Here is a 16,026-nt window from a genome sequence, read left to right on the forward strand (position 1 = left end):
ACACATACATACATACATACATACATACACACACATACATGCATACATGCATACATGCATACATACATATATATACACAAGGATATAAATGTAACAATATAAACAGAGTAAACTAGAACAAAATCAAATGTTTAAATTCAAAGTTGAAAACATATTCAGACTTTTAACTGACGGGGACTGACTTGGACTCATTTATTAAAATAACTGAACATTGCGTTGTGTCACTGTCAATCATTCATAACACTATCAAAACTTCATGAACTGACTGTTCTAACTCATTTGAAGCAGAACTCAAAAACACTAGCTATGCATGCTATATGGGATTGTAGGCCTGTTCAGGTGTTCTGGCACAGGATATGTACAGACTTGTCCACGTGGCTTAAATGTTGCATCCCAACCTCACCCAGACTGTGCATCTTAGGAGACGTCAGTGAATTGGTTATAGATGCAAATACATCACGCATAGTTCTCACTGCCCTATGCATCGCCAAGAAAACCATCCTCATTAACTGGAAGCAAAAAAAAAGATCTACATATTGCTCTTTACAAAAATTTATTATTTGATCACATTAGTCTGGAAAGAATGTCTGCTTCCTCTAAAAACCAGTTGGAGGAATTTAACTCTCTTTGGTTCCCACTGATCAATTCCACTAGTTAGTCGGGGTGGTTGGCTGTGGTTTCATCTCCCGGGTGGCCTAGTTGGTGGCTGGGAATTGACTCTGGGATGACTGCTTGTATCGGTAACTTCCTGAGTAAGCTGGGGAGCCTCGGCGGCTGACCTGGGGTGTCTGTGTGCTTGCCCTGGTTGGTGGTGGATGGGTGGGGGCTCGGGGGGCGCTGCCGTTTTGCCTCGGGATGTAGGTCCGGGAGCGCATGGAGGGCGGGTGCAGGCCCTGGGTGGGGTAGCCGGCCTCCCCTCCGGGGCTGGTGGCGGGACCCGGGGCCCGATGCCTTGGAGCCGCCCGACCCCATGCTGGGTCCCTGCCCGTGCGTATGTGTGTGTGGATGTGTGGACGTCCACGTTCGCACGGGGATGTGGTGTTGTGTGGTTGGTGCTGCTGGGCGGGTTGCTCTCTGCGGTGAGGGAGGTGGGGGCTTGGGCGGGGTGGCGGCGTGGGGTGTCTCCGTGGCCTCCCCGGGCCGACCTCATCCTGCCTCGAGCGGAGGGACAGTGAAACGCGGAGCCTCATGAGCCAGCTAGTCAGCTGGCTCTCCTCTTCCAGAGGACCATTGCCTCTGGACCTACATACCCCCCCCCCCCCCCTCCATCCACCCCCAGACACACACACATACATTACTCCCCCACCCAAGCAAACACACACAGTACTCATACATTTAGGATCCTGGGGGCAGGCATGTTGCCGGGGGTCGATGAGGTCAACCTGCTGTCATGGCCTCACTCGTCTCCTGACGACGGTCTGTCCCGTTTTTACTGCACTTTAGACATTCAGGGCTTTTGAGGGGACAGTGTAGATGGACACCGCAGACCAGTGGCCCGGGGCTCTGCCCATGTTTGCCCCCACACCTGTCCCCCCAATTTTAACTACACCATAGTGTCACACACTACCCCACATTCATATACACCAACTCCTGCACTCAACACTTCACTGGGGGTGGAAGGGTGGGAAGGTCATCCCTATACCCATTTCCTGCTCCCTGCCGGGGTGGGGGGTTGGACGCCGGTGCGGGGGCTGGGCCAGGGGCATTCCTGGTGTCTTGGGGTTGCTGTCCGGGGCCCTGCCGCCCCCGCCGTGGAGGGTGGCCTGTACGGCGGTGCCGGTCATGTGGCATTGTATGGTTGGGTGGGTGTGGGCGTCTGTGCGCCCGCGCGCATTCTTCCTTGGTGTGCGCCCTCGGACTCGTGTGCAGCCGTGCATGTTCCTCCCGTGTGTGCGCCCTCCCGCACATGTGCACGTTCGTCCCATGTATGCATCCATATACAAACCGGTACTGGGTGGGCTTTCCATTCGCCCCCACCTCATCTAGGGGGGTGGGGGGGTGTATATATGGGTGTGTGTGTGTACATATTGGGGTGATATGTGTATGTATATATGTGTGTGTATGTATGTATGTAGGAGTGTGTATATGTGTGGGGGTATGTGTGCATAGGTGTATATATAGGGGTGGAAGAATATATGGGAGTGAAAGTATGTAGGGGTATATATGGTCGAGGATGTATATATGAGGTTGAGTGTATGTGAGGACAGCAGGTTCTGGGTCGGGGGATTGCTGTCCCCGGTCCTCTCCCGGCTTGCTACTTCCCCCCTGGATCGGGGACACCTTGGGGCTTCAGGGCCTGGCCTGGTACTCCGGCATGATGGTTGGCCCGCTCCCCTGGGTGGTTGGGTTCCTGGGCAGCTCAGGGCCCCTCGGCAGGGATGGGGCCCTGCTGGGTGGTGGGTAGTTCTCGGGCGTATGAGGCGCTGGGTCTCTGCTGCTGCCTCATGATGGGGGGGGCATCCTGGGGTCGGCTCTGGTTCCTCTGGTTCCCCTGGACCTGCGCTCCGTGGCTGGGGGGGGGGGTGCTGTCTGGAGTCCCCCTCTCCCTTCCGCTGGGGTGGGCATGCAGGGGTCACTGGGAGATGCAGCCCAGGGTCTCCACTGCTCCTGGGGGGGCCACGGCGGGCGGGATTCCCTGGTCTTTCTCTGCCTTCCCCTGGCCTCTGGGGAGATGTTGTCGCAGCTTTCTGTCCTCGCTATTGAGTGCATCTTGTGACAAATTTATACTGTACTGCACTCACAAACACACACACACCCTCACCAACATACACATACATCACAAACAAAATGAAATTAAATAATTAAAAAATAAATAAAGAAATAAAGAAACACTGACAAGATGAGCCTATAATCTATAGTGTACAGTAACGCAGTCTGACCATAATTCTGACTGCAAATCTGCCAGACAAGACAGGCAAAAAAAACAAACAACTGCTTAAAGCTAGAATATGTTAATATTAATGATAATAATAATAATAATAATAATAATAATAATATTTTTACAAAGTTTATATAACTGCAGCAAATGTGTTTCAGTAATGACAATTGTTTGTTACACAATACGTTACACAATCTGCCTACACACTAAAACTTTGTGTGTTTCAGTAGTGATATGAGCTAACCTTGTTTTAGTTCAAAAATGGAACTTATGATGAATCTAAATCTTTCAACTTCAGTTTAAAGAAATCAAGAAATCCAAAAAAAAAGTAAATATTATTTTCACAAGTTAAAATTTAGGGGTTAGGGTTTGACACAGACACCTCCCAACAGAAAGTACTTTGTACTTTGTATATATTTAGGTATATTATTATGATACACTGCACTATACTATCTATATTAAAGACTTGGGGTTAAATGGAGGGTAATGTCATCCTTGTAAATATGTGTAAACAATACAGGACCACAGAGCTAATTTGGTAGAATCCTCCATATACTGTATACCAGGGATACACAAGCCTCTCTGTTATATTAATGTTCAGTGTTCATGCCGAGTTCCGAAAAGACAGAAGGATAAACAAATACAGAAAATTAAGTTTTTAAAAAATGCAGTTTTTAAAAAAGAAAGGTGGGGCGAGAGGTGAGGGTCACCTTCTAGCAAGCCAAAATAAACATCCTCAAACTTTGACCAGCCCTGCTATACTGTATATTTACACTATGTGATGTTTACATACCATATTTACATGTCAAGATATTTCATTTAAGTCTTATATCCATATTTTAGCCATACATTTGACTGATAATAAGCATTAAATTCCTTATATACACACCAATCAGGGACATTATGACCACCTCCTTGTTTCGACCCTCATTGTCCATTTTATCAGCTCCACTTACTGTATAGCTGCACTTTGTAGTTCTACAGTTACAGACTCTAGTCCATCTGTTTCTCTGATACTTTTGGTGTTAGTATGCGTTGTGCTAGTACGAGTGGATCAGACACAGCAGTGCTGTTGGACTTTTTAAACACTGTCCACTCTATTAGACACACCTACCTTGTCAGTCCACCTTCTAGATGTAAAGTCAGAGACGATAGTTCATCTGCTGCTGCACAGTTTGTGTTGGTCATCCTCTAGTCCTTCATCAGTGGTCATAAAACTCTGTTGGCTAGATATTTTGGTTGGTGGACTATTCTCCGGCCACCAGTGACACTGAGGTGTTTATAAACTCCAGCAGCTCTGCCATGTCTGATCCACTCAGACCAGCGCAACACACACTAACACACCACCACCACGTCAGTGTTACTGCAGTGCTGAGAATGAGCCACCACCCAAACAGTACCTGCTCTGTGAGGGTCCATGGGGGTCCTGACCACTGAAGAACAGTATAAAAGGGGGTAACAAAGTATCAGAGAAACAGATGGACTACAGTCTGTAACTGTATAATACAGACATATAATATCCATAAAATAGGTGCACTCCTGTTTCCAAGATGTTTGTTTTTGTTTTTCTTTGTTTTATTTTGTGTGCTTTACTCATAATAGCCAAGACCTAACAGCTAACTGTCACAGGTGCTTGAGATGGTTTTGAACGAACAGCTTAAATTACAAAGAAAATAAATAAATGATAGGCGCCCTTCCTGGAAATAGGCTTTCTGTCTAGTTAACGTTTATAATAAACACTGTATATGATTTCCTTTAGTGTAACTTCAAAAGAAGAAAACATAAGAAGACAGCCCAATCAAAACAAGCGGAGACATTTTTAGGCTGGAGTCGTGCTGAGGAGGAATGGGTTCATTAATTTTGTATTTAAACAACACCCTGATATAGAGTTAAATCTATATAAATCAGCCCTAGAACGAATGTTTAGTTCTAAAGACTTGTCCTCCAGCATGTCTGTCTGAAAGGTCAATGAACAGCCAGCAGTCTTCAATAGACAATCCAACTGTACAAACGCCAGCACAGGTGTGTTCTTTCCCACTGCCTCAGGTGAGTCACCCGTTTCCAGTGTTTATCTTCACAACATGTCCTGGAGCCTCAGAGTCAGTCGTTATCCTATGCAGTATATGTCCAAAATAATATAGACACTCCTAACTGCACACACTGCTGACAGGCTTTAAACAGCACACAAACAGCTCGTATAATTTACCTAGAAAAGCACTGCCAATAGATGCTCACACAAGAGCCTAAGCTCACCATGCCCAATGTCAAACTAGACTAGAGGGGTCTAAAGCCCTCCCTCATCTCATCATACTGCACTTAGATGATGGACATGCATGGGTTAAAGTGCCTCTCAAAGCATGTGCAAATAGAACAAGTGTAGATAAAAGAAGGAGGGGAAGAAGGGAAAGGGGGGGGGGGGGGGGGGGGGGGGGACTGATGAAGGCGTTATGAAGGTCAGTACAGGTGCGCGCATGCCCGTGAGCACGTGCCAGAGCTCTGCTCCATTGATGCGAGCGAGCTGATCGCCCATTGGGCGAAGCGCAGCGCGAGGCTCACAAATACTAAAGGACACGCGAGGTGAAAGTCAAACCCCCAGCTCATCTGGAACGGATCTTATCAGTTTATATGGGTTGGCCCGAGCAGGTGAGTCCTGTATCTTTACTACACGTTAAAACAATCAGACAGTCTCTGTACGAAACGCTTTACCTGTGCTTAGCCTTTTCGCCTATTTTAAAAACGTATCTTTCAGTAAATCTAGCATTTTGCTCGTACTGCGCATGCGCTGACTGGGCACACGCTAGTAAAGCGAGAATGAGCGCATTGAGTCACGTTACTATACAATTCAGGCTAAGCAACTGTCTTGACCCGACCTTACAGAGAATATAATACGCTTGTTTCCCTCCTTAAACTGTCTTAAGGGATGGGGAAAAAAAGTTGTTGGTGTCTAAAGAGCGACCCAATGCGATCCCTTCTGTTTACTATTGCATGCACGGGCAGGAATGATGGTCTCGGTTTGACTGACGTCATAAACAACACCATTATTACGCAACAGAATTAGGAAATAAAATGTCATGGGTGGAATTTCCGTTCAGGATCGATTTGTTAGAGATGTATTTACATATCAAGGGCAAGTGAGACGTTTCATGACCGGAAAGTCTTCAGCTCCCTCTTGTGGGGTCGAGAAGACATGGCACGTTCTGTCCTTAAAGGGGAATTTCACCAATGTTTTCAAAATTTTACATTTTAATGGTCAATTCTTGGACAAAGTCATTTAGGCTTGATGCATCTCAGAATTGTTCACAGTGGTGGTGATGGGAACCAAACGTCTGAAAAGTTTAATGCTTTTTCACAGCAAGCTATTTCATAAAATGAGTACCAGACGCCAGAGACTTTTTTTTAACAATAGTTTTGACACATGGCTTTGGTCAAAAATGTATTTTATAATGTCAGTTAATGGCACAGAGGTACATGCAAGCACACTGCAACACCAAAGTTGTCCCCAAGAACATTTAACTTTACAGATTTACCATCATTTCACCATTTTCAACATCCCACACAAACACAGAAGATACGTATTGGTTCACTGGCTGTGGAACTGACCTCAGGAATGCTCTTGTGGCAGAATAAAATAAAATCCCTCACAGCAATGTTTCACCATCTGATTTAAAGTCTTCCCAGAAGAGCAGAGAAATATTACCCTTATTAAGTCCCTTGATTTCAGCCTGAATGCTGGATTAACAGGTGCTTACAAGCAGCTGTATATTATTTGAGAATCTACAGCAACCCAAGCAAATTTGTTTACAAGTGATTACCTAAATCAAGGTTTATCGACGTCACACAACTTATATTGTCCAGATTCTACTCTTGACGCACACTATATATTGTGCAACCCTGCCATACATGGTATGTTGGTTCATTTAGAGGTGAGTGGACATAGAATCCCTAGCATCAGAGGCAGAATGATTTGCATGGGGTGAAACCAGAAAGACAGCAATGGTCTACAAGAGACTGCTGTGAAAGCCAATAGTGGACAGTGTCTTGGCACGTATCAAATCATTACTAACCACTTCTCGTTTCAAACACCAGGCCCAGTGACCATGCTGCACTTCCGGATGGCAGAAGAGAGAGAAGAGAGTTGGCTGGCAGTGGGGAGCTTGTAAACATCTTTGACTGGAAGCTGGGTCAATACAGTGGGCTTTCAGTCAGATGTTTGCAGTCGCCGACTGTCACAGGTCTGCCGGCAACTATAATCAAAACACTTAAGGACTACTGCGTAACTGTGTACACACACACACACACACACACACACACACACACACACACACACACACACACACACACACACACACACACACACACATAAACACAAAAAGTGTAAAACTGCTGATTTTTCCAAATTTCTGCATAATTTAAGATAGTTTAAGATGTAAGCAAAGTTGTTCAGAGTGGTTTGGTGTAAAATACTTTGTTCTAGAGAAATTCAACAAGTCAGAGTTGTTCACAGTGTTGGTGATTGGACCCAGAGGTCCACCTCTAAAAGCTCCATCACAGAAAGTTAGTACATTAAATTTGTTATTAATGCACCGCTTGAGGTCTGTGTCATTGTTTTGTCAATGTTTTGGCCTATGGCCTAAAACATATTTTAGTTTATTCATTCATTTTTAAGATGGTATTATTATATTCGGGGTATAAGATAATGAAAAGCCTTGGCCAACAGCTCTTTCATCCATTAACTAGTTGAAACGCTCTAAATTCTAACAATTCAATGCCTTGGTTGCACTCTGTACTCCCACTAGAAGCCAGTGTAGTAACATAGTAGTTAAGACTACACAGACTGACGTGGCTTTAGGCAAACCTCAGAGGCTTTACCCATTAAATGAATAGATAATGTATTACTTCATCTTTAATCTCCCCTTTTGCTTGTTTCAGACCTTTGCATTTTGTTTCTCTTAAATAACGTCTGAAAGGAGCTTAAACTGAACTTATTTAATTCTGTATTAATTCTCAATTCTGTTGTTCTTTAACCCAAGTTCTCACAACTGAAAGGTTCCCAAGTACCTCACAATGAAACAGCAACACAGAGAAACATCAGGACATAAATTGCTGACATAAGCCCTCTTACTGTGAGAAAATTTAATTAACAAACTGAGTTCTTATTTTAAATACACTAGAATAAAACAGATTAAAAAAGCATGAACATCTGTACAAAATGTTTTCTTAGAAATATCCATGAAATCTCCTCTACCAAACTTACTTACACTTACAAGACTGCTTCTGGTTCAATAAAAATTTTCGAGTCTGATTTTATTGCAGTCTTCGGGGTGCCTGACAGCAATGCCATTACGAAGAAGCATCTCTATGTATGGTGGCCAGAAGGAGTCATCGAGAGACACATACGGCTCATGAGGAGTCTCCAATGTTTTGTTTGTTAACTGCTGTATGAGACAAACAAAGAATATAGAAATGACTGACTGCCAGGTGACAAGGACACACTATTACATTCAACTACATGCTATTGTGCAATATCTTAGGTTCAAAACCATAGAAGGAAGACACTCAGACAAACCTCAAGAATCTCACTCAGTGAGATAAGGTTTTCACCAGAATCAGGAACAGTGCCCTGCAGAGGAAACACAAAGTATGCAGTGACATTACAGAAACATTGTAGCATCAGGCTTATTAGTTACTCCAGTCTGATTTTAAATTAATAAATGATGTGAATATTGTTTGCACTGGACTATCAGTCCAGCTGGACTATTACAATCTTTATTATGTTGACTTATCTTTTTGTCTGGTCTTGTCATGTTTAGTCCCCCCCTCCCGCCAGTGTTGAATGAGATGTACTATTACCTGAATGCTTTGACTGTATAGCTATTTCCATGTCATTTTGCAGTTTCTGAAAGGGCCTGTTGCCAAACATTACAAACACTGTAAATTTTATGAAGAATGAACCAAAAGAAATGGCCCAAATATGGCTTGGAAAAAAGTCTGGTTCCACTGACTTACACTGGAAGTAAAGCATGTTTTGCCCCCCTTTTTTCCTGTAAATTTACCATTCTGGATATACAAAGTTTTCTTCCAACAGCAGCGATATGCTTAAGTATGTTTATCTATGTATCCTGTTCATGTCGCATTTATGAACAAAATACTAGTAATGCAATTATATTATGACTGTTACACTACATACCACTTGTATGCAAAATGTTTTATGTTTTAGCACCTTTGGTCAAATGGTCTGTTTTGTTGACTTTCTTCTAAGTTAAAAAAAAATGACACACATCCTCTACAGAGAACATACTTCTGCAAATTTTATTGCAGTGTGTTTATTTGCTGAATTTAGCATGTTATTAACATTATTTTAACATGTTAACTTAACATTTAACATAAAATGCGTCCTATGGAAAGGTTTTGGAACATTGTGTTTAAAATCAAATTCAATTATTTCAACCTTTGGAAAGCAATTAAAATGAATATATATATATATATATATATATATATATATATAATTTATTGGTTGTTGGTGTTGTGTTAACTCAGGTTCCCAGTTAATATTGTTTTAAAATTGTTTTCATCTATAACCTCATGTCATAGGACACATTTTCAAAATCTATTGATTTGATTGTGATTTGCTACACATTATGGTCTTTATGTAACCAGGCAGTTCAACACATTTCTCCCTGGATAACATCAAATAAATTACTTAAATAAAATTATTTCAATACCTTTAATGCCCACTTTAAGACCTCAATATAGCAAAATAATACAAATTCCAGCACAGACAGACAGCAAATCATTAAAAGATCCCTTTAGCCCCTTAAACATATCACTCTTATAGATAAAAAACACAAACATAGCTTTTATAGATAAAAATAAGACATTTTCAGATATTTGATAACCTTAAATTTATTTAATCTAAATTGTATTCAAATCTATTTTAAGAGTTTATAATTTGTTATGGATCTGCAGGAACTCTATCATGTGTTGTTATATTTTGTATGTTGTAAGAGAGTATTCATTTGTTCTTTTAAAGGCAAGGTATTTAGGGTCGTCTTTAATATTTTTTCAGGGACAAAGAATGAAATTAACTTCTTGGTCCCATTTACATTTCTGCCAATACTCTATTAATGGAAGCTGTCCCAGACAAATAATTTCTTAAATACAATTAAACGAATGAACAAATGTGATGACTCATTACATTACAGTAAAACTTAATCTGGCCAGTGACCTAAAATGACCGGTTACAATTAAATGTCTACTGAGCACAGAGAGAAAGCTCACCCTCTTTTTCTTGGTTCCGACTGCTTGCTGATTGGGAAGAGGGAAATGTTCAGCCAACATGTCACTTAATGTTTCCATGAGGTTGCCATGGTAATCCTTCACCCTGGTGATTTTTCGCTTCATGTCCTGTAGGATACTGTAGAAGCCACAACGAAGAGCTCATGAAAACTGAACACTATATTACATAATTGGACTGTCAGTAATAACATGTTTAAAACAGTTTGGCATGGGTATGGCCTGTTTAGTCTCCCAGTGGGTATGACTGATGTAGTTCTAGTTATGTGAAATAACATAGTATTCCTTGATTATATTCAAACCCAGGTTTTCAATCTAACAAACTGTGTCATACAATCACTTCTTGCTGACAGAATTCTCGGCATATTCACTGAAATGACTTGTCACTAAATTGGTCACACAAAACATGAAAATGTGCACTGCAGAGAAACAGACTTCTAAAAGGAAACAAGGATCACTCTCAATTTTCTTACAATACCATGCATATTTCATCCCAGCAGGAACCCCCTTTAACACTTGTTTTCTGTACGTCTCCTGCATACAAGCCTGCCTGATTGATACCTATTGCATGCATACCTCTGTAAAACTATACCTGTGCTCTGACAGCTTTTCATTTTCATTCCTCAATGTGGCGACTTGTTCAGTCACTTCACTCAGCACTTCCTTCTTCTCTCCTAGCCACTTCTGTTCCCTATAAAACATACATTTTACAGATAGTCTGGTCATTCATCAGTTTCATTTCTGGTGCATCTATATGCTCAAACGTATGTATGGTAAAAGTGTGTGCAAATATGAGTGCAACAGTTTAACCACCCGAAAAACTGCAAGATTTCCAGGTAACTAACCAAACATCCAAAATAATCCATGATGCCAATAATAAGAATAAACAAAAGAAAATAATGATGCCAACAATTTGTGCACATAGCAATCCAGTACAAAAGAAGATGTACTTATTTTGCATGCACATTATTGTAAACAAAGGAATTATTGTAAAAAAAAAAGTATTACATACACTAAAATAAGTGTTTAAACGTGTTATTTTATATCATTCAACTATCTTTAAAAAAAAAAAAACTAGGACATTTTGTTCATTTTACATTTTATTCTTTCCAGTCATTGCCATTTTAACAGTATAAAGTCATCTGTAGATGGCAGCAGTGGGATCACAGCTCGAAATCAGACTATGCCTACTGAATGAATATTTAATTGGCTGTCTACTGAAACATCTGCATGAAGTAGGGCAGGACGCATGTAAATTATACGTAAATGAGATGCTGGTAGGCTGGCGCTTGATTTCACACACTGAAGCTGATTTATCACTGTGCTGAAATCTATACTTGTTTTCACTTCGTATGAAAACTTCACAAATCAAACATTAAGTAGTTTGTACATCATTGAAGACAGTCAAATCTGTGCTCCTTTTTACACAATCTGAAAATGTGTAACAGGTGTGTTACAGTCACATTTCACAATGATCATTTTGACCAACATATGGGTGTCGTCCCCAGTGCCGTAACATCACTTGTCTTTCACTGCATCAGAGAAAATGTTTCAACAGTTCGAGCAAACACAGACTGGTACATCAACAGGGAGAGTTTAAGGAGGAGTTGGACACCTTTGCAAAAGGTCTTTCAGAGCATCTCGCTTTACTTGAGAGCAGGAGAGGACCATCTTCAGCTGACTGTTTAGTCTTTGCAGCTATAAGACCGAACAGAAAAATTCATGAAAAGACACAATTTTATTAAGCATTTAAACTTTTTTCAAGCAATAGACCATGTGGCTTTCTAAAGATGACAGCTCACCTCATCCTTCCCGAGGGCAAATAAAATTTCAGGATTTGTTGACAGTACTGAAATCATGAAAAAGGCAAGAGGGCAAAGGTAAAAGAATTTATACTGATTCTATGAAGTATTGTGTGTAAATCCTTAACTTCAATTATTCTCATCCCATTTGGCAACTCACATTTGGGTTCCATTTCTTGCCACTGTTCCAGCTCTGTAGTCATGGCATTCAGACGATTCACTGCCTGCCATTACAGAAGTAGTTTTGTTGGAGTGTGTTGTAAATTGTGAATTTCACAAACATATTATAAGAGTTTAATTTAACAAGGAAGTGCAGATCAGCAACGTAAGGTAAAATACACAGTGTAGACAAGTAGACAAGTCTCACCTCATTTGATTCTTCATCATTGCAGTCTGTGTCTGCTAAAATGATCTCATTTTGAAGCTGAAAGGCACAATTAAGAAGTACACTGGATATATAATCATAGGGGAACCTCACACATTATTATCAAATTTCTGCATAATTAAACCTTTAAGATAAAGTCACTCTGTATGGTTCAACATGAAATACAACATTCATGAGAGACGGGTCAGAACTGTTTACTGGAACCGGATGTCTGACGAGTTCAATGCAGTTACAATCCAAGTTGCATGAAATAGTTACAGATATGCTGGCTGATACAAGAGACATCACTTAGTTCTGAGAAAAGGTTTGAGCCTAATTCCATTTATTGTGGAGAGGTATTTGTTTTGTAGACACAGTTGAAATATTTCTTGCCATTACAGATAACGTGTGCATGAGTAACACAGCTAAGTGTGGTGCTATTTCACACCACCTTTTAGAATACAGTCGCCCAGTTTCTTTACAATGAGTCAATTAACATCATACCACTCTGAATAACTTCCATCTCAATGACTGAACAATGCAGAAAATCTGTGGAATTGCCCTTAAACAAACAAGCTTTATTCATTCATTCAATTCTACTGTAATTTAGTATCAAATCATAAATCATACATTACATACAGGAAGAAAATGATTACAGAACAAACGTCAGATAAACCAACTCACCTTTTGTAATAGCCCAAACTGTTCTTCGCATTCGTCCAGCAGCTCCGCTTTCATTGCTTCTGAGCAGCCTGTGTCTGTTTCTGCGGGAGTCTCAGGAATTTTACTCTGCTGCTCCATCGCTAACTGCCTAAATTCAATAAAATTATAGTTGGGCTAAATGACAATGTCTTATTGTAAGGATTCCCTTTTTTGAGCACAGTGTGGATATTATCAGTACTCAATAACACTGACCAACTGCAAGCTTTATTAAAAGAGTATAATTAGTCCTTATTAGTTTATTTCAACTTGGTATGTAAAATTAATGTAATATTAAAAAAAAAAATCTATCATAGTTTGACAGGTTTTGTAAATATGGCACTACGGTTGCATTTTGTTACGGTTGCTGGAGCCTATCCCAGCGGTGTATTAGTGTTATATTTAGGTTAAAAAAAAAAATCAAACAGAAGAGAACGAGGTGAGTGAATGTGTGGCAGTCCAGTGGCTCTCTTATTGTGAGGGGCATTTCGCCTTCTCCACAGGCAACAAAATCCCATTGAGGGACATCTACAGATTGACTGTGATAATGTAGACAGTGGCTGACTATGGCCTGCTGGAAGATTTGACACCTTTGAGTCGTCATACCTTTTAATTCACATTTTATATAATTCAGATTATTTATACTTTTTAGATATTTATATAATTTTATATAAAAAATCAAAAGTAAACAAACTAAATATAATCACAGAAGTACTCGTAGAAATAAATATGAAATGTAAAAAAAGCCCTAATTTTGAAATTCAAAGTCTTGCTTTGCTTGCTTGAATTGAATTCTTAAAAGTGAAAATTGAATTATTAAATGTTCTATATTTCATTTCTGCCTTTCATTATATTCATGGACTTCTGGAGACTTTTAATGGGAAGCCGTTTATCACATTTAGGTATTCGGAGGTGCATCTTCATGTAGATGAGCTGGCTGTGTACAAGTAAAGCAGTGTGCACATTGCTGGATTTACACATTATTGGGTACAGCTGTGCGGATGGCTTTCATGTTTGATACACATCAATTTTCTTGCGCGAATGGGTGGTTCTTTTGCACAGACATAGAACGTGTTTTATGTAGAGAAAGGTGATATGGCAAAAATGCAACGTCACGATACATCACAATATGTCATGATATACATTTTTCTCCTGATATCTGATAAGTGGCAAAACAATGTAACACCACATTTTAATAATATTATTATCTAAAGGTATAAATAAGATGATTTAGCGTCACCATACTGAGCCACACTTAAACAGAGCTAATTGTGCTCTCTGTAATCAATCATGCAGTTGGTAAGTGCTTTTAAATGCTGGCAATATCCACAATGTGCTCTGAAAAGCATACTGTGACATATTAAAGGTGGCCAATATGGCTAAATGTAATATCATTGGAAGACTGTTATGATACACAATGTCACAATACATATTGTTATAGCATTTCATAAGTTAGAACAGACAAAGTAGTGCCACATTTTAAAAATACCATCAAAAACTGCGAATCCAGTTAAGCTACTTCAGCTTTTCACACACTGCACTAAATGCACGTAAACGAGACTCGTGCTGTCTTCTTATTCAAACATACTAGCTAACGTGCACCCCGCAAACGAGGCTGAAACTGGGCTCTTACTGGAATTCTCTATTCCACCATAACTACATAATGCGGGACTTGCATTTAGGACGCACAATTTAAGGTGGAACGGATCATTCGAGAAAGAAGCTAAACAGCGTCGTCTTGAGTAGTTAGCGAGGTAGTCGACCGACTACTCAGGTAGTTTTAAGGTATTCAAAGCGTGTCTCAGATGTAATGTAAAGTAAGAGCACTTTTCACAGACGTAGGTCACAAAGTTCTTTACAAAAACAAAAACACAACGTTGAACAAAAGACAAACACAAAAACAAATACACACAGGAAACACAACGGCCGCTGCGTTATGTAACCTCATAAACTGAGATAGTTAGTTAACTAACCTATCTAACTAGTTAGCAGTTACATTCTGGCACCTCCAGCTGCTTTTAAGGTGGAACGGGAAATTTTAAACAAGAGGCCGACTTCGGCTTCGTGGCTTAACTCGGGAGGAAATTAGTGGTCACTCTTGCTGTAGCTAACTGGCTAGCTAGCTGAACGTTAACCTAGCTGTGCTAAAAACAGTCAGGACTCACTCCGGGGTGTCCGGCTGGACAGTGGTGCTTACCGTGAGCTTGTTTTAGTCCGCGGAGTCAGTGTTTTATATATTTTAGACGATCTTTATTGATACACTGCCATTTTCTTCCCTGCAGCAGCTCCTCCTCCTCACACCCAAACAAAAATACCGCCAGCCAGCCACCGGAGGTGACGTGAGCCTCACGTCAGCGCCGTTTTTTTTTGTTTGTTTGTTTTTCAAATAAAACGGCCGCTGCGTGCTCGTGTCATCAAAATTAAAACCCCAGTTTTATGAGAAAAACTTTAACGTTGTTTAAGAGCAGAAACATCAACAATTAAAACACCTTTTCAGCTTGCGTTCATTACATCTTCCAGTCTTTTCAGGAGACCTATTTTCAGTTTCTCAAAGAAATCTGCAGGGGTATTTTTCACTTGGCTTTTCCATTCTTTCCCTACGGAGCCCCGCTGGTGACAACCTGTATAAATAAAAAAATAGACGCCTTATTAACGCGCGGGAACGAGATACTAATGCGTGGCCACGACTTAGTAAGGCGTGGGAACGAGATGATTAAGTAGTGGCCACGACTTAGTAAGGTGTGGGAACGTGATCGCGGCTTGCTAAGTCGTGGCCACGTATTAGGATTTCATTGCCATGCCTTACTAATTCGTGGCCACGCATTATTTTTATTTATACAGGATGTCACCGGCGGGGCTCCGAACTTTTCAGAGGTATTTCCTGAAAAATCAGTAACTTGCAATTAATGGCTGTTTTGACAGGAATCCAGGCAGTTAAAGGGTGGTCCAAAAATGAATTTTGCACAGCCTTTGTTTTTTATATTGATTTA

General features: G+C 40.7%; 1 protein-coding gene and 1 long non-coding RNA gene across 2 annotated transcripts; one reads left to right on the top strand and one right to left on the bottom strand.

Moving 5' to 3' along the window:
* The first annotated feature begins 5,449 nt into the window (after positions 1 to 5,449).
* On the top strand, positions 5,450 to 7,250 carry LOC119264786. Its single transcript, XR_005131221.1, has 2 exons — positions 5,450 to 5,521; positions 6,965 to 7,250. It is a non-coding gene; the product is annotated as an uncharacterized LOC119264786 (long non-coding RNA).
* A 746-nt stretch (positions 7,251 to 7,996) lies between these two features.
* Positions 7,997 to 15,366, bottom strand: cenpk (centromere protein K). The gene is made up of 10 exons (XM_017721808.2): positions 15,234 to 15,366; positions 13,022 to 13,148; positions 12,341 to 12,397; positions 12,134 to 12,197; positions 11,974 to 12,020; positions 11,787 to 11,869; positions 10,764 to 10,862; positions 10,157 to 10,292; positions 8,445 to 8,498; positions 7,997 to 8,313 (listed from the first exon to the last, which is right to left on the bottom strand). Exons 2-10 carry the CDS (start codon positions 13,136 to 13,138, stop codon positions 8,158 to 8,160), a joined length of 813 nt encoding a protein of 270 aa, XP_017577297.1. The 5' UTR covers positions 13,139 to 13,148; positions 15,234 to 15,366; the 3' UTR covers positions 7,997 to 8,157.
* Positions 15,367 to 16,026: the final 660 nt, after the last annotated feature.

The sequence above is a fragment of the Pygocentrus nattereri genome, chromosome 12 (genome assembly GCF_015220715.1).
Source record: "Pygocentrus nattereri isolate fPygNat1 chromosome 12, fPygNat1.pri, whole genome shotgun sequence".
Taxonomy (NCBI): domain Eukaryota; kingdom Metazoa; phylum Chordata; class Actinopteri; order Characiformes; family Serrasalmidae; genus Pygocentrus; species Pygocentrus nattereri.